At 44.6% G+C, this 19,298-nt stretch overlaps 1 protein-coding gene across 5 annotated transcripts in view; it reads left to right on the forward strand.

The window, feature by feature from the left end:
• The window catches only part of LOC126334772 (ATP-binding cassette sub-family C member 4-like), a 548,862-nt gene that overhangs the window by 116,479 nt on the left and 413,085 nt on the right, over positions 1 to 19,298 (forward strand). For 3 of the 5 annotated variants that reach the window (XM_049997358.1, XM_049997355.1, XM_049997357.1), the window contains 5 exons: positions 4,076 to 4,280; positions 6,241 to 6,463; positions 11,637 to 11,793; positions 11,986 to 12,124; positions 12,331 to 12,441. The exons of the other annotated variants lie outside the window; for them this stretch is intronic. In XM_049997358.1, coding sequence (XP_049853315.1) covers positions 4,076 to 4,280; positions 6,241 to 6,463; positions 11,637 to 11,793; positions 11,986 to 12,124; positions 12,331 to 12,441 — 835 coding nt within the window. The remainder of the gene's footprint in view (positions 1 to 4,075; positions 4,281 to 6,240; positions 6,464 to 11,636; positions 11,794 to 11,985; positions 12,125 to 12,330; positions 12,442 to 19,298) is intronic. 5 annotated transcript variants of the gene reach the window in all.

The raw sequence follows: 19,298 nt of genomic DNA on the forward strand, positions 1-19,298 counted from the left end.
AATGCCAGGGCCTTTGCAAAGGGCATCTATTGGGATATCTTGCGACGCCTGAAAGTTGAAGTAATAGAATGCCAGCCGTCATTCCCAATCTTAACCCTAACCAGAATACGTGGAATAAGCTTGATAGATGTATCCGTGATCGTCCTGCTCCATCAAAGACTCTCCAACACCTCTCGAGGCTCTCGCTGAAGAGCGGGAGCGAATACCAAAGGGCGACGTTCTTAGACTTAAACGGAGCATGTCACGTAGTTGTCAGGCAGTGATTAACGCTCGCGGAGGTCATACACCGTTAGTGAATGAAGCTCTCAAAGTTAGTCATAAATATAACAATATACCATGAAATTAGTTACATTGTCCATCACTCAGCCTTATTGTGATACGAAAATGAGTGAACCTTTTAGCCACTGGAGTAACGAATGTAATAGACAACTAAATAAAACTGGAGCAAAACCTGAAACCATATCTGCTTAATATCACCTTCCACTTCGAAAGACGATCAAGTAAGTGAAACAGCTTACTCCGGAATTTTTCATAGAGAGGGTGTTATTGCAAAATACACTCTTTCCATGTCACACTGAGAGATGACAGTTACGACCCAAGCAACATGCAGACAACTGACTACCCAAACATAGTCCTACATCCTTTCAATTTCTGAAGTGGTAGATCGTTGACATAGCGGACAGTAGGCGAAAACGAAAAAAAAGGGCGACAAATAGGAAGTTGAGAAGTTAACGTTTCATCGACATTGAAATTTATAGAAACAGAGTACTCGGACACGTGTCTGAAGGAAAACTGCTATAACACTTAAAATATCCTTTATCACAGTCTTCTGTTGCACTTTTTCCAGTATAGTGACTAGTTTTGGTCTACTACTTAAAATATCCTTTATCACAGTCTTCTGTAGCACTTTTTTCAGTACGGTGACTAGTTCTGGTCTACTACAGAACGTCTTAGGATCAAATGTAAACTGCGTTATAAAAAGAAGTGAAGCACTTAGAAGCAGAGGAGAAAACGAAATGAAACTGCACTTGTTGACAAGGTATTTGCTGTTACTTAGGTGATTACAAAATCGAGACAAATTTGCAAAGAAGTATGACGTTGCTCCCCCTCTGGAATAGCACTGATTCGATAGGGAAGAGTGTCATAAAGCCGCTGTATCCTCTCCTGAGGTAAGCTGGGCCACAACTGTTACAACGGGTCTTTGATGTCCTAGATACTGCCACTAAGGTGGAGTGGAGTTGACGTCCGAACTGATCGCACACGTGTTTTGTGGAGCAAAAATCTGTGGATCGTGCTGGCTACGCCATCACAGTCTCCCCAGTCACTAATAGCCATGACCTGGACTCATACCTGAAGATTAACTTGCCATGGTAGTGGTTCATGGTCATGTAGAACTCTTTAAAGGAGACCATATTCGCCGTTGACTGTAGAAGTTATTATTATTTTTGCGATTTTCAGCTGGTATTCCAAAATATTTAGCTTCACCACATGTCAGACTTCCAGATCCCCTGCTATGTGTACAAGTGATCGTCTGATGGTTCTGCATTTGTTCACAGGAAAGGTTTGATTTTGGATTTGATGTGTATACATGTCATCGGATTTTAAAGTTTGACATGTGCTGAAGCATGGCACACCACACCTTGACGCCAGGAGTAACACGACTGTGACTCGTCAAATTACTGGAAGAATTGGACATCTCCTCACTTCATGGTCATACTCGCTGATGACAGTCGTCCGGGATAGTGCAAAATCACGAGTCATCGCTGAACACAATGTTCAATGTTCAACAGTCTTTGCTTTTGGGTCATGGCACCTTTCCAAAACCAGACATGTGGATCATAGTGTTAACGACAGCCTGTGCATGGGACGGTATTTCCCCAGATGGGCTGCTACTAGTCTCCAACCAGTGGTTGGGGTGACACAGAAAGTTGTAGGGAGCTCATTCCTTGTTCTTGGATGGCAGGCTCAGACTTGAAGGGGTTACGATGTGCTTGGTGTACAATACTCTGACCCTTCCTTGTGGTGGTCAGACGTGGTCGATCGGAACCTTGAGGATGAGTATACCCACTCTCACATTCCCAAGCAGTTCAGCATCAGGTCACTGTTGCATCTGAATGGCCCACAAATCTGGGTGTTGCAAGGTTCACCACTCGGCCAAATGGAAAATGAAGGTGAGGACCCTTTCAAACTTTATTATGCGCTGAGAATGCTGCCTTGCACCCGGTATTTCCTTATTCTGGCAGTGATCAATCAACATCTGTCTCTGTTCACGCCTCTTAAATACCCTACTAGACCTGGCAACAACACTAAACACGAACAACACTAATGCACTCTGTTGGCTGTCCTACCTCCCACAGATAATTGTAATTCCACTCCTTTAAATGTTAACCGACGATGAGTACATGTACGATGTGACACTTTTTCCTTTAAAAAAAATTGTGGCAAGTTCCTATGGGACCAAACTGCTGAGATCATCGGTCCCTATGTTTTCACACTACTTAATCTAATTTAAACTAAGTTACGATAAGGACAACACACACACCCATGCCTGAGGGAGGAGTCGAACCTCCATTGGGGGGGAGGGGGGGCGGGGAGCCGCGCGAACCGTGGCAAGGAGCCCAGACCGCGCGGCTACACCTCGCAGCGATGTGTCACTGACACCCGACAATGTCTTGTGGGTGCTTTACTTATTTTGGCAGACGTGTATACTGATTGAATTGCATGACATGGGGATCCAAAAGAGTGGATTTAATTCATCTACTACAGACCTGTATCGAGGTACTTCCTATTTCAGTCTTGACAACGACTGTGATAAGTCAGTTGCTTCACAATGCAAGTGCCCACAAATGTATTCAAAAGAAAGTGAGTACAACAGTGCTCTCGTACCAGGATTTGTTCATGGATACTATCATACAGAAAATACATTATCTCATTGGGAATAAGAGGAGGTTCCGACTTACAGTAAATGTTAGTAACATTGGGGATGATTTCTAAAAAGGAAACCAAATACAAAATGTTGAAACACACGAAGAAAACTGAAAAAGTAAAAAAAAAATATGGAAAGAGAGCAATTATTTCAAGCACTTTTGTATAGTAGCACAAAGTTACGTTACAGTAGAACGCACTTTTATTGCAAAAAAAAAAAAAAAATGAACAACTGAAAAATCAGTAGGAGTCAAGAGAAATATTTGATACGAACTTTGACCAGTGACGTAATGATAATGGCTGTTGTGACGTCATACTCTGGTGTGTATATTCAAAGTTTTGTCGTCAACTGGCAAAGCCAACGAATGTGAAACTGAAAAGCCTGGTTGTGGTGAAAGACTGATTTGTAGCTTTGCCCGAGTTGTAGGTTAGGTTGGAAGGTGACAGTTCTGTTGTGAGCTGGCGAAGCCAACGGATGTGGAATATATATATATGATATCTGTTCCGAAAGAACAGATACCATCTTCATACATATATAGTTAAGAGTCACCGGTCACTTGACCATCTTCTTCTGTGCGGATGCACAAACAGTGCCCGAACTCTTGCGGGAATAGGCAATAAAGCCGCGAGCAATGAGTATGATGGACAAGGGCACTACGAATATAGTGCGGGACAATAAGTTGCGGATGTGGATCTCACGGGAGGCGTGATAGAGATAAATCCCAGCAGGCGCACTGTCCTCTGTGTGCTCGGTGGCTCAGATGGATAGAGTGTCTGCCATGTAAGCAGGAGAGATCCCGGGTTCGAGTCCCGCTTGGGGCACACATTTTCAACTGTCTCCGTTGACTTATATTAACGCCTGTATACATCATAAAGGTATTCATTTCATTGAAAAAAAAAACTTGTTTGTGGTGACAGATGTACCTGTAGATTAGTGTGTTTTAAAAAAACTCGTCACGTTAAGTAGCCATGTTGTTTACGCCATTCGTCGCATGTTTCTTACATCTCTAGACGAAATCGACTACTGGTGGCAGATATTCCACTTCATTCAATCAACAGAACGACAGCCTAGTTGCAGCAGTTATGTTAGCACTTGACAGTCCACACACCAGTGAGTGCCTGCTGAAGCGCGGGTCTGCTTCTCCGGCAGGATGGTGCAGCCGCTGCTGCTGGGCTACCTGCTGCAGTACTTCTCGACGCCGCGCACCATGTCGCGCGAGGAGGCGATGCTGTACGCCGCCGCCATCGTCATCATCACAGCGCTCAGCACCCTCACCGTCAACCACTTCATGCTGGGCGTCCTCTCGACCGGAATGCGCATGCGCGTAGCCTGCTGCTCCCTCGTCTACCGCAAGGTGAGTCCCTCACGTGCCGCTGCCACATCACTCCACTGACGCCCGGAGATGCAGAGGTTTGCAGCACTAACGTCAGCATGCTGAAGAATTTTCGAAGCCGTCTTACGCTCGCATATTACGACCTTTCTGAACTTCGAAACTCTGCTTTCATATACTCTACTGGCCATTAAAATTGCTACACCAAGAAGAAATGCAGATGATAAACGGGTATTCATTGGACAAATATATTATACTAGAACTGATATGTGATTAAATTTTCACGCAATTTGGGTGCATAGATCCTGAGAAATCAGTACCAAGAACAACCACCTCTGGCCGTAATAACGGCGTTGATACGCCTGGGCATTGAGTCAAACGGAGCTCGGATGGCGTGTACAGGTACAGCTGCCCATGCAACTTCAACACGATACCACAGTTCATCAAGAGTAGTGACCGGCGTATTGTGACGACCCAGTTGCTCGGCCACTATTGACTAGACATTTTCAATTGGTGAGAGATCTGGAGAATGTGCTGGACAGGGCAGCAGTCGAACATTTTCTGTATCCAGAAAGGCCCGTACAGGACCTGCACCATGCTGTCGTGCATTATCCTGCTGAAATGTAGGATTTCGCAGGGATCGAATGGAGGGTAGAGCCACGGGTCGTAACACATCTGAAATATAACGTCCACTGTTCAAAGTGCCGTCAATGCGAACAAGAGGTGACCGAGACGTGTAACCAATGGCACCCCATACCATCACGCCGGGTGATACGCTAGTATGGCGATGAGGAATACACGCTTCCAATGTGCGTTCACCGCCATGTCGCCAAACACGGATCCGACCATCATGATGCTGTAAACAGAACCTGGATTCATCCGGAAAATGACGTTTTGCCTTTCATGCACCCAGGTTCGTCGTTGAGTACACCATCGCAAGCGCTCCTGTCTGTGATGGAGCTTCAAGGGTAACCGCAGCCATGGTCTTCGAGCTGATAGTCCATGTTGCTGCAAACGTCGTAGAACTGTTCATGCAGATGGTTGTTGTCTTGCAAACGTCCCCATATGTTAACTCAGGGATCGAGACGTGGCTGCACGATCCGTTACAGCCAAGCAGATAAGATGGCTGTCATCTCGACTGCTAGTGATTCAAGGCCTTTGGGATCCAGCACAGCGTTCCGTATTACCCTCCCGAACCCACCGATTTCATATTCTGCAAACAGTCAGTGGATCTCGACCAAAGCGAGCAGCAATGCCGCGATACGATAAACCGCAATCGCGATAAGTTACAATCCGACCTTTATCAAAGTCGGAAACGTGATGGTACGCAGTTCTTCTCCTTACACGAGGCATCACAACAACGTTTCACCAGAGAACGCCGTTCAACTGTTGTTTGTGTATGAGAAATCGGTTGGAAACTTCCCTCATGTCAGCACGTTGTAGGTGTCGCCATCGGCGCCAACCTTGTGTGAATGCTGTTTGAGTTGTTTCGCAACACCTAAGGTATCTACTTTTATGTCACTCATACTAACAGCTGTTCTGGTTTCGAATTCTGGAATATTTACTTCATCTTCTTTCGTGAAGACGGAAAACTGTATTTAGTAACTCCGTTTTAGTGTCATCGTCATCGGTAACATTTCTATCGCTATCGTGCAGTGACGATCATCAGACCCAGTTCGAAGCGGAACTCATCACTGAAGGCAATTCTGCTGTAGTCACTGGTATTCCAGGTCGAATGTGCCAAGATCATTGAATTTTCCTGTATGAATACCAGTTGGTAGCAAATTCGCGTAACTCCTTCATAGTGTAATTTTTCGTTTTTATTTTTGTCCTATTGTGTATGGCTGTTGTTCTGCTCATTAACAGCAATGCTTTATTAGTGACTGGACTACCAATACTTTTTTAAATCCACCATTATTATCAATAAGATAAGAGACTTTTATTGCGTAATGTGTAACTGAAGAAAACTCTCAATACATTTCAGTCCTTGCGGCTGACCCGCACAGCGCTGGGAGAGACGGCAGCTGGGCAGGTGGTGAACCTGCTGTCCAACGACGTGAGCAGGTTCGACATAGTGTCTGTCCTGATGCTCATCATGTGGTGCGCGCCTATCTGCGGCTGCGTCTGCGCCTACTTCCTCTACGCCACTATTGGGCCCTCGGCCTTCGTGGGAATTGGCCTGGTGCTCGTCATCGTGCCTACACAAGGTGAAGCCGCCATACATCTATTGCTATATTTTCTTAATATTGTGTAGGTTTAACATACTGTCAATGGCCATAGTAATAGATGAAGTACGGTATCTGCATCTGGAGGCTATGCAGTTCACACTGATGAGCCACAACATTACGATCGCTGACCACCCTGAAACTGAATCCTGTCTGGTGCCGTTACACGCGCGTGACTAGGTAAGGAAACTATGCTAGTGGAGCAGAGACGAGTGGGAATTTATTCTAGCCACGATGCAGGCCGCAAATGGGTAATCCACTGACGTAAGCGATTTCGACAAAGGACCAGACGCCTGGGAATGAGAATTTCGGAAACTGTGAAGCTCGTCGGCTGTTCACGTACTACAGTAGTGAACATCTATGAAACGTGGTAGCCAGTGAAGTGTTGGACACCCACGCCTCATCAGGAAACGTGGAGATCGGAAGCTTGCCTGCTCTGTAAAGCAGGATAGGCGGCGATCTGTGGCAGATCTGGTGACAGAGTACAGTGCTGGCGCAGACTCAGGTATTCCGGACCACACCGGTCAGCGCACATCGTTGGCCTTTGGCTCCACCACAGTTGCTATGCCATGTTGACCCAACGAAATCATCAATTACGATATCAGCAGGTGCTGGATCATTAAGTTAGGACCGTTGAGCAATGTCAAAGTTGCGCATGGTGGGACGAATCGCATTTCTTGTTACACTAAGCCGATGTTCATGTTAGGATACGTCGTCGTCCAGGCGAAGACTGCTCGTGCTCTGTACCGCGCCACAGACACTGGCTGGTGCGGACGGTATTATGTTAAGGAGGACATTCACCCCTGGCTTTCAATAGGACCTATGGTAGTAATGGAAGGCACCTTAACAGCTGTGAAGCATGTGAACATTATTCGGACCACCTGCACCTCCATCTATTCGTCTTTGATGTCATCCCCGGCGGCTATGGCATCTAACAGGCAGAATAACTATCATTATCGCAAAGCTACAATGGTCTGAGGAGGATGAAAGTGATCTCAGGCTGCCGTCTTGGCAACCAGTTGCCCTTGATCTGAATTCGGTGGACAGCATCTGGGATGTTATCGAGCGGCAGCCCCACGCTCACGTACAACTGGACACTAATTCACGGGAACTGCGTGACCTGTAAGTAGACATCTTGTTCCACGTCCCTCCGGAAACCTACCGTACATTTCTCAAACCCGAGCCAGTCAGAATCGCTGCTATTCTGTGCTGCCTTCAGAAGGTGGATCAACACGCTTTTAAGCTGGTGCTTTTAATGCATAAAAAGTTCTCGGTTTACATGACACTTCAAAGTCGGATAAAATTCCAAGCTTCCGATAATTACCTCCATCACCATCGCCAGGGGCTAAAACTGACTGTCTTGAATTGGCAAGGCTCCCATTTTTATACCCACACGACAGCAAGTGATTGGCTGTATTACGTCATGGTGTCAACACGGAAATGGTGCTTAACGAGGTGGTGCCCTCTACGTCTATGGATTTTGTTTGCATTTATCCAGTGTTGTTTGCAGAGCCATCCCTAGCATCAGGCAGTAAAAGTGCAAGCAGTCTCCCTCTGTACTTTTTCTTTACAAAGTACGCGCTTCCGCTCATTGGGTCTCTAACCGTGCGGTCTCTGGCGTCTTGTCACGGTTCGCGCGGCTCCATCCCTCGGGCACCGGTGTGTGTGTGTTGTTAGCGTAAGTTAGTTTAAGAGAGATTAAGTTGTGCGTAAGACTAGGGACCGATGACCTCAGCAGTTTGGTCCCATAGCCCTTACCTCAGCCGGCCTTGGCGGCCGAGCGGTTCTAGGCGCTACAGTCTGGAACCGCGCGACCGTAAAGGTCGCAGGTTCGAATCCTGCCTCGGGCATGGATGTGTGTGATATACTTAGGTTAGTTCGGTTTAAGTAGTTCTAAGTTCCAGGGGCTGATGATCTCAGAAGTTAAGTCCCATAGTGCTAAAAGCCATTTGAACCAACCTTACCACAAATTTCCAAATTTTCTGCTCACAGGTAAGTACATAACCGGTGTCTCTTTTGAAGTTGTTTTTACAAAGCCTAATTTCAACTGCTTCCCTGATGACAGAGTCCCAGTAGGTCAATGAGTGAGCAAGTATTCTCTTTCGTTCAAACAAAATGTTGTGCTTTCGCCAGTTCACGACTGTCACTTTCATCTCCATTGTCATTATCAGGGGCCAATCTTCGAAAGCTTGGAATTTTTATCCAAATTTGACGCTGCAAGGAATCCGCCGTGAAAAACTTTGTAGGTAGGTGCTCCTAATGTTTTGACTCGTCAGTGTATTTTCATGTTACTACTGTCTTTACTCATTTTCATCTGCCACGTTAATAAAGACAAAGTACCAGATCTACGTCCAGAGAATATGTAACTTATATTTTCACCTACTTGTACAGTATGTTAGTTAAATGTATAACCTCGGCTCATATTCCATGTGAGGAAGCGCACATACGTTGTGTATTGTGTATTAAACCGAGGACCTAGAAAAGACGGGGAGGCTTCGTTCTGCCGTAGTCCTCAGTGTTTCACAACAGGCCACCCACCCCACCGCCGCTCCAGGCTAAGGGTTTTTATACAGTATGGCCCCCAGTGCCTGCCCCCCTCCCTCCCCCCAGGAACGTCTCATACCAGACAAGTGTAACCCCAAATGTTTGCGTGGTAGAGTAATTATGGTGTATGTGTACGTGGAGACAGCGTTTGTGCAACAGTCGCCGACATTGTGTAACTGAGGCAGAATAAGGGGAACCACCTCCCACTCGGCGAGGTAGATGGAAAACCGCCTTAAAAACCACCCACGGGCTGGCGGCACACCGGACCTCGACACTAATCCGCCGGGCAGATTCGTGCTGGGGTCCGGCACGCCTTTCCACTCGGGAAGCAGCACGTTAGACCGCGTGGCTAGCTGGGCGGGTTCACGTACGTTAGTCCTGATGCCGTTTGCTTGACTGTTCCGCGACGTGTGTTTCGAGTAGTTGTAGTAACAGGATCTGCTCTTTGTCCATACTTTCTTCATTCCATGCTGCAGGGATCGAGCGAATGATTTCTTAGTACAACTTTCCATGGTATGTATCTTTCGTGCCTCTCCACAAAACCCATGCAGGATCATTTCAGCGGCAATATAGCTGATACAATGATTTGGCATAATACACCCGAGACGTCGTTTGAATAACTGCACTACATAACTCACTAATTGGTTATTTCTATTATGCCAGTTAACTATGGGCGAGACATACAAAATATTCATTACTTGTCTCCAATTTTTCTTCCTTCGAAAACCATACAGGATCTGAATTTATCCATTTCTAGGCGTATGGATACTGTTTTGACTGCCAACGGTTTTCATACACCGTATCAGGCATTGTAATGTGTTTTCTTGATGTTAACATGTTTTTGTCCACCTACTGTATGTAGCAACTCTTGTCTGCTGACCTACAGTAAGGACGGAAACGAATTTCTTAATAACGTTTTGGCATTTTTAATGAGATTCCAACCGATTTTACTACTGTAAATAAGCCATAAATCCACAATTCATGTAACGAAAGGAAAACCACTGAAGCAGAGGAAGTCGATTTCAGCTGTTAGAAAATTTACGAACTGTGTATCATGGGGTGCAAAATGTTTTCTTCTGACCGATTACATTGCATGGGGTACAATAATAACTGACCATTACTACTCAGTGCAGATTTATTACAACATAAATGGTTCAAATGGCTCTGAGAACTACGGGACTTAACATCAGAGGTCATCAGTCCCCAAGAACTTAGAAGTACTTAAACCGAACTAACCTAAGGACATCACACACATTCGTGCTCGAGGCAGGATTCGAACCTGCGACCGTAGTGATCGCGCGGTTCCCGACTGAAGCGCCTAGAACCGTTCGGCCACACCGGCCGGCCACAACATAAATGGTTTTTGTTTTAAGTCAGAGGGGTGTTCAGTTTATATTGATGAATTCCTTAAGCCATTTGATTTCATTTCATTTGCATCTACCTTTACATGGTTACTCTTCAGTTCACACTTAAGTGCCTGGCAGAGGGTTCATCGAACCATTTTCATGCTACTTCTCTACCATTCCACTCTCGAATGGCGGGTGGGAAAAAGAAACACATAAATCTTTCCGTTCGAGCTCTGATTTCTCTTATTTTATTATGATCATTTTCCCCTACGTAGGGGGGTGCCAACAAAATATTTTCGCATTCGGAAGAGAAAGTTGGTGATTGAAATTTCGTAAATAGATATCGCCGCAAAGAAAACCGCCTTTGTTTCAGTGACTGCCACCCCAACTCGCGTATCATATCAGTGACACTCTCATCCCTATTGCGCGATAACACGAAACGAGCTGCCCTTCTCTGCACTTTTTCGATGTCCTCCGTCAATCCTACCTGGTAAGGATCCCACACCGCGCTGCGGTATTCCAGCAGAGGACAGACAAATGTAATGTAGGCTGTCTCTTTAGTGGGTTTGTCCCATCTTCTAAGTGTCCTGCCAACAAAGCGCAGTCTTTTTTTTCGCCTTCCCCACAATGTTATCTGTGTGGTGACAATTGACTTACTTGGAGGTCGCTTCGAATCCTGGTGGTGAAAAAATTTTCACTGCCAGTATTTGGCCTGCAAGGGGAGGAAAGTTGGTGACGTGAAGTTCCTGATCGATTTTTGTGTCACTATCCCCTATTAAATTCCAAACATCGCCGCAGTGTCTTATGAAATGAGGACATGCGACGCTATTAATGGTGATCCGTCGGTCGTATGGGGACCTTAAGCTCTGCGGCCGTCCTGGTTGTACGGGAGAGAAATGTGCCAACAATCGGATCTTACTGTCTCCCTTCCCTTTATCCACAACAACATTACAATGCGTGGAATGGTGATGCGGGATTCCTACATCTACTCCCCTACAACCTGACTATTAGTAGGAGACTACTTTGACTTTTTTAAATACATTCTCTAATGAGCTGCAAAACGTTGAAAGAACGGAAAGGAGAGGACAGTATTGATTCTTTTGAGTGCGTCTGAATCTCTTTCTGTTAATTTTGTGCATAAATGATTCTAGTAACACTGTCAAAGTTTATCTGAACTAGAAATACGACTCTGAAATATCAGGTTAACAGTATTTTAAAGTTAATCTATCATGTCTTTAAAATATCGCGTTAAAATTATCTTCCAGCTTATCTGGGCACGCTGCAATCGAAATACCGCAGTCAGACGGCGCTAAAAACGGACAAGAGAGTCCGTCTTACGGATGAGATCATTTCCGGGATGCAAGTGATAAAGATGTACGCCTGGGAGAAACCTTTCGCTAAGCTAATTGAGCTGGCCAGAAAGTAAGTAACCGCTTACCCACGTTATCTTACTGTTAGTGTGAGTAAGCTGCCACTCATACCTCTCACGACTGTCAAAACTCTAATAATAATTGTCCTTAATAATGTAACATAAATGTTTGAAATCTCTCACGTTCATCGAGTACATTAGCCTGACATAAAAATGTAAACTGAAAAATGGTGTTATCTTTTCAGGCTCGAACTGAAAGTTATCATTAAGGCATCGTACATTCGTGGAATTTATATGTCATTCGGTCTATGCACTACAAGACTCGCACTGTGCTGCTCGCTGATTACATTTGTTCTAATAGGAAACGATCTTACAGCAGACAAGGTAAATCAAAATTATTTGCATTAAAAATAATTTAATGTTATAACATTTAAAACTTTTATCAAATATCCCTTGTTGCCCATTGTTCTCGTAATTCTCTTTCATTAAGCTGCCCAAATCGTTATGTAGCTGTAATACGGACTGTAAATTACAGATTCCTAACTGCAAAGAACGAGTTCTATTTTACATATTTATCTAAACGGTTTCAGGTGTTCGTTGTACTGACTTACTTCAACGTTTTGGCCCAGACAATGACCATGATTTTCGTTAGAGGCATAGCTGAAGTAGCCGAGGCGCTCGTTTCCATCGGGAGAATCGAGGTAAGTACACGATAATAATTACTGTATGTAGAGCTGCAAAAACCCAAAGGCTACGTTTTCGATACGTTTATTTTCATCATTTCACGACGCAATGCACTACCACGATGACAGGTCACATATTATACTTCTTATTTACTCATTAAAATATGTGGCGCATGCCAGCAATGAGGAAGCAAAGTTTCGCTGACGTCGAGGTCAGCCGGCCGCGGTGGTCTCGCGGTTCTAGGCGCGCAGTCCGGAACCGTGCGACTGCTATGGTTTCAGGTTCGAATCCTGCCTCGGGCATGGATGTGTGTGATGTCCTTAGGTTTGTTAGGGTTAAGTAGTTCTAAGTTCTAGGGGACTAATGACCACAGCAGTTGAGTTCCATAGTGCTCAGAGCCACGTCGAGGTCGTTAAAGATGGAGCAGAAGCCCTGTCGTTAAGAAGACGGCGTCAAACTGCGGTCCGAGAGCGGATATGTGAAAAGTGCGCCAGGTGAAATTTGTGGCCAACAGTATATCTGTGAAATTTAGTCCCACTGTTCGTTGGAACTACCTGTTCACTACGTCACAGCCTACCTGCATCCCGAGTCGCCGCCCAGCGGGAAAACTCGCCAGGGGGCGCTCCGCCGCCCTGTCCGATCCGTGTCGATCCCGTCCTGGAAATAGCCAGAAACTTAAAGCAAAGATCGTGCCTCCGGAAGACGAGCAAGACCGCCACCAGTTGTCGACATTACTTTCGACATGCCCTCTTACATGCGCACATCGCAACTAATTCTAGTTGTGTTAACAATTAAATTCTGCTTTACCTTCTTTAATGATGCATGCTCAGACTTAACATGAAAAATCTTTATGCTTTATCGCTTTAAATTTTTTGTTTTGTTCATATATTTCATATGTTTATATATTCCGCACTGTCGCCTGATAAACAATGTAAGAGCCTACGGACTATCAGACCTGCTGTGTCGCTGGATTGAAGAGATTTCAGCAAACAGAACACAGCAGAGTTGTTCTCAATGGAGATACGTCTACAGACGTTAAAGTAACCTCTGGCGTGCCACAGGGGAGTGTTATGGGGCCATTGCTTTTCACAATATATATAAATGACCTAGTAGATATTGTCGGATATTCCATGCGCCTTTTCGCGGATGATGCTGTAGTATACAGAGAAGTTGCAGCATTAGAAAATTGCAGCGAAATGCAGGAAGATCTGCAGCTCATAGGCACTTGGTGCAGGGAGCTGTAACTGACCCTTAACATAGACAAATGTAATGTATTGCGAATACACAGAAATAAGGATACTTTATTGTATGATTATATGATAGCGGAACAAACACTGGTAGCAGTTACTTCTGTAAAATATCTGGGAGTATGCGAGCGGAACGATTTGAAATGGAATGATCATATAAAATTAATTGTTGGTAAGGCGGGTACCAGGTTGAAATTCATTGGGAGAGTCCTTAGAAAATGTAGTCCATCAACAAAGAAGGTGGCTTACAAAACACTCGTTCGACCTATACTTGAGTATTGCTCATCAGTGTGGGATCCGCACCAGGTCGGCTTGACAGAGGCGATAGAGAAGATCCAAAGAAGAGCGGCGCGTTTCGTCACAGAGTTGTTTGGTAAGCGTGATAGCGTTACAGAGATGTTTAGGAAACTCAAGTGGCAGACTCTGCAAGAGAGGCGCTCTGCATCGCGGTGTAGCTTGCTGCCCAGGTTTCGAGAGGGTGCGCTTCTGGATGAGGTATCGAATATATTGCTTCCCCCTACTTATACCTCCCGAGGAGATCACGAATGTAAAATTAGAGAGATTCGAGCGCGCACGGAGGCTTCCCGGCAGTCATTCTTCCCGCGAACCATACGCGACTGTAACAGGAAAGAGAGGTAATGACAGTGGCACGTAAAGTGCCCTCCGCCACACACCGTTGGGTGGCTTGCGGAGTATAAATGTAGATGTAGATGTAGATGTTATTGTTGTTTATATTTTGCAGGCACCGAACTACGTTGGGGAAACGATCGTCATAATAAAAAAGGAAAATCAGAGCTAGGGCGGAAGAATATATGTATTAGTTATTTTCCGCGCTGTTCGAGAGTGCTATAACAAAAAATTATTGTGAAGGTGGTTCGACGAATCATTTGCCAGGCACTTAAGCGTGATTTGCAGAGTATCCATGCAGACGTAGATGTAGATGTTACTTAAGTTGATTTGTGATAAATACTCTGCCCTTTTAAAATGCTTCTATCTCACTTAAAGTACAATTCTGTACCGCTTATGCATCTTCTACTTAGCGCGGAATTATCCAGGAGTATTGCTTCTATTTAATTCACGCACCACAGCAAAGATGAGTGATATAGTTATTAGTGTCTGAGATGTTGATTAACAGCTGAAATCTCTAAAACTGGACAACGTTACAGAATGCTATGCAATCCCAATCAGATTCTACGCCAAATTTACAGCTGAGCCAGCCCCTCCTCCAACCATAATCTACGGTAGGTCCCTCGAACAGAAAACCGTTCCAGTTAGTTGAAAGAAAGATCATGTCGCACCCAACTACAAGAATGGTGTCAGAACTGAACCATCCAGTATCCTAAACATCCGTTCGCTCCTGAATCTTAAAAAACATGTTCTGAGCTCAAACGCTTTGAGGTATCTCGAACAGAATGACCTCCTCCGTGCTAACAAGCGTCCATTGGGATAACGTCGATTATGTGAAACACAGCTCGCAGTTTTATCGCATGACTTCTTGAAAGCTACAGATCAAGATAGCCAAGCTGATGCAGTGATTGATTTTCGACAACTATGTGGCTCAGTACCATATTGACGCTTATTATCGTAAGTACGATCGTATGGAGTATCAAGCGAAATTTATGAGTGGATTGACGCTCTTTTGGCAGGGAGGAAACAGCGTGTCATCGACAGACGTAGACGTTACATGGAGTGTGCCACAGAGATGCGTGTTGGGACCCTCGCTGTTCACGTTGTAGATGAATGATCTTGCAGACAGTTTTAGTAGTACCCAGGGACGTTTCCCAGAGGATATAGTTATGTACGAGTATAATAAGGACTACATTTACATCTGCATCTACATGGAAACTCCGCAAATCATACTTAAGTTCGTGACGGAGAATTCATCGTGACACCTTCACAATAATTCTCTATTTTCCATTCTGGACCAGGGCGCGGAAAAAACGAACACCTATATCTTTCCATGCGAGCTCTGATTTTTTTCATTTTATTATATTGATCGTTTCTCTGTATGTAGGTCGGTATCGACAAAATATTTTCGTATTCTGAAGCGGAAGTTAGTGATTGAAATTTCATGAGAAGATCCCGCCGCAATGAGAAACGCCTTTGTTTTAGTGGTGTCCACCCCAAATTCTGTATCATGTCGGTGACACTATCTCCCCTATTTTTCGATGATACAAACGTGCACCCCTTCTTCGATAACTCCGTTAACCTCTCTGGTAATGGTCCCACACTGTGCAGCAGTACTCCAAAAGAGAACGGACAAGCGTAGTGTAGGCAGTCCCTTTAATAGATCTGTTGCATGTTCTAAGTGTTCTGCCAATAACATGCAGTCTTTGTTCGCCTTCCCCACAACGCTTTCCATGCTTTTTGTTTGCCATTTAAGTTGTTTGCAATTGTAATTCTTAGATACTTAGTTGAATTTAATGCCTATAGATTTGATAGATTTATCGTGTAACCGAAATTTAACGAACTCGTTTGAGCACGCGTGTGGATGACCATTTTTCATTATTTAGGATCAATTACCAATTTTCGCACCATACAAATATCTTTTCTAAATCGTTTTGCAATTGATTTTGATCTTCTTATGGCTTTACTAGGCGATAAACGACAGCGACATCTGCAAACATCCTAAGACTGTTGATCAAATTGCCTCCTAAATCGTTTATGTAGATCAAGAACATCACAAGGCTTATAAAACTACCTTGCGGAACCCCAGAAATCATTTCTGTTTTACTCTATGACTTACCTTCAGCTACTACGAACTGTGATCTCTCTGACAGGAAATCACGAATCCAGTCGCGTAACTGAGACGATATTCCATAAGCACGCAAGCCGCTCGTGAGGTACGGTGTCGAACGTCCTCTGGAAATCTAAAAATACGCAAACAATTTGAAATCCCTTGTCGATAGTACTCAACACTTCGTGTTAGTAAAGAGCTAGTGATGTTTCACAAGAACGATGTTTTCTATCTCCGTGTTGTTTGCGTGTCAATAGACCGTTCTCTTCGAGACAGTTCATAATGTTCGAACATAATATATGTTCTAAAATCCTGCTGCATATTGACGTTGATGGTTCGGGCCCGTAATTTAGTTCATTACTCCTACTGCCTTTCTTGAATACTGGTGTCACCTGTGAGACTTTGCAGTCGTTGGGTGGACTGTGAAGCTATTGCATCATTGTTCTATGAAAGGAACCTAACTGGTACACAGTCTGGACGAGGAGACTTGCTTCTACTAAGTGATTTAAGTTTCTTTACTATTCCGACGATATCTACTCCTAAGTTACTCAGGTTGGCAGTAGTTCTTGATTTGAATTCTGCAATATTTACTTCGTTTTCTTTGGTGAAGGAATTTCGGGAAGATGTGCTTAGTAACGCTGCTTTATTAGCTCTGTCATCGATAGTATTTCCATACCTATCGCACAGAGAAGGCATTAATTGTACCTTGCCGCTAGCAAACTTTACATACTGTCAGAATCTCTTTGTATTTTCTGACGGATTTGAGACACGGCTTAGTTGTTTAAATCTGACATGCTTGTTTTAGCTGTTTCTGCAGCAGTGTTCTGACCTGTTTATGTGTACCACGGGGTGTCAGCTCCGTCGTTTGATAATTTGTTTGGTATAAATCTCACAATTCCCGTCGGTACTATTTCTTCGAATTTAAGTCACATCTGTTCTACACATACATTGTTAATTTGGAAGGAGTGGACATTGTCTCTCAGGAAGGCGCCAAGCAAATATTTATTTACCGTTTTGAATAGATATATTTTCGTTTAATTTGTGGGGATTTGGGAGTTACAGTATTCAGTCTCGGTACGACAACCTGTGTTCACTAATCCCTTATTGGTTGTTATTATTTCAGGATTAGGAGTAATTGTTGCTAAGAGGCGGAGTGTGTTTTCACAACCGTTTACTATTCGAGTGGGCTCATGAACTAAATGCTCGAAATAATTTTCAGAGAATGCGTTTAGCACAATTTCGGATGATGTTTTATGCGTACCTCCGGATTTGAACATGTACTTTCGCCAACATATCGAGGGTAAAATGAAGTCATACCCAACTATAATTGTATGAGTCGGGTACGTGTTTGAAATTAGACTCAAGTTTTCTTTGAACCTTTCAGCAATTGTATCATCTGAGTTGGGAGGCTGGTAAAAGGATCCAATTATTATTTTATTCCGGTTGTCAAGAATGGTTTTTACTCATACTAACTCATAGGAACTACCTATTTCAGTTTTGCTACAAGATAGACTACTTTTAATAGCAACAAATACGCCACCGCCAATTGTGTTTAGCCTATCCTTTCTGAACACCGTTAGGTACGTCGCAAAAATGTCGCAGCTTTAACCAGTTTTCAGTGACTATACGGTTTGAGCATCAGTGTTTTGCGTTAGCTCTTGGAACCTTGCTACTTTTCCAACACCGCTACTACAATTTACAACCTAGATATACCTTCTTCCCATGTTCTATTTGCATCCTCTTTGTGTTTCCCGAGAGCCTCTAACCTAAAAAAACTGCCCAGCCCACGCTACACCGACCTCGCTACCCGTGTAGCCGCCTCTTGCATGTAATGGACTCCTGACCTATTTGGTGGATCCCGAAGCCCCACCACCCTATGGCGCAAAACGAAGAATCTGCAGCCTATGGTCGCAGAACTGTCTGAGCCCCTGATTCATACTCTCCACTCGGATCTGTATCAGAGGTCCGCAATCAGTCCTGTCGATTATGCTGCAAATGGTGAGCTCTAGAGAGAATCTCTTTCAGTCCAAACCGATTCATATCATTCATAGCGACGTGAGCCACCACCTGCAGTTGACTGCACTCTGTGCTCTTCGTGGCATCCGGAAACACCCGTTCCACTTCTTGAATGACTCCACACGGTACGCACGCTTTCTTCCACTCCTTAACAGCCATGTCTCTAAAGACGCCCTATAGCGCGGCTAGCACTGGAGGTCCCAACTATCACTAATCCCATGCTCTGTGAATGGCTGGGTCTTACAGGCTGAGACGTTTCCTCTGAAATAGGACAAGCAACTGAATCTGTCTGCGGAACATTGTCAGCCATAGATACGTCCTGGAACTTGTTTGTCGGGCTAACCAGAGATGGCTTACGTTCAGTCACACGGGAAGTCTTTCGGCGCCTACCACGCCATGAGGTGACCCCCCACTCGACCATGGGTGAGAGGTCAACCTCAGTGCGAGCAGTAACTGGGCTGGCCATCGGTACGAACCGATCGGCGGACTCGAGGGTCATCGTGGAGGTCCGCTGGATCCCCACGGTCGGTCCACAACACTGCAGCGTCAAGCTGTGTAACCGAAGCCGTCACAGACTTGAGCTTAAAGCAAAGTGTCACCAACTCGGCTCGCATCCGCACACAACAATCACAGTCCCTATGCATACTAGAGACGGTAAAAAGCTACAGTAAACGAACAAACGACTATAGACATGCGCTACGAAACTGTACTGTAGACACTGAGGAAAAGGCAAGAACCGTATCAAATAAATTCGATTAACACACAGAGATTCAGAAACTAAACTACCAAAGCACGCAGATGAAACTATGTAATACGTTCCTGGTTAGGAACACGTAAATTGTCACAAAATCGGTAACATGGCTGTTTCTGCTCT

This window comes from Schistocerca gregaria, chromosome 2 (genome assembly GCF_023897955.1).
Source record: "Schistocerca gregaria isolate iqSchGreg1 chromosome 2, iqSchGreg1.2, whole genome shotgun sequence".
In the NCBI taxonomy this organism is placed as follows: Eukaryota; Metazoa; Arthropoda; class Insecta; order Orthoptera; family Acrididae; genus Schistocerca; species Schistocerca gregaria.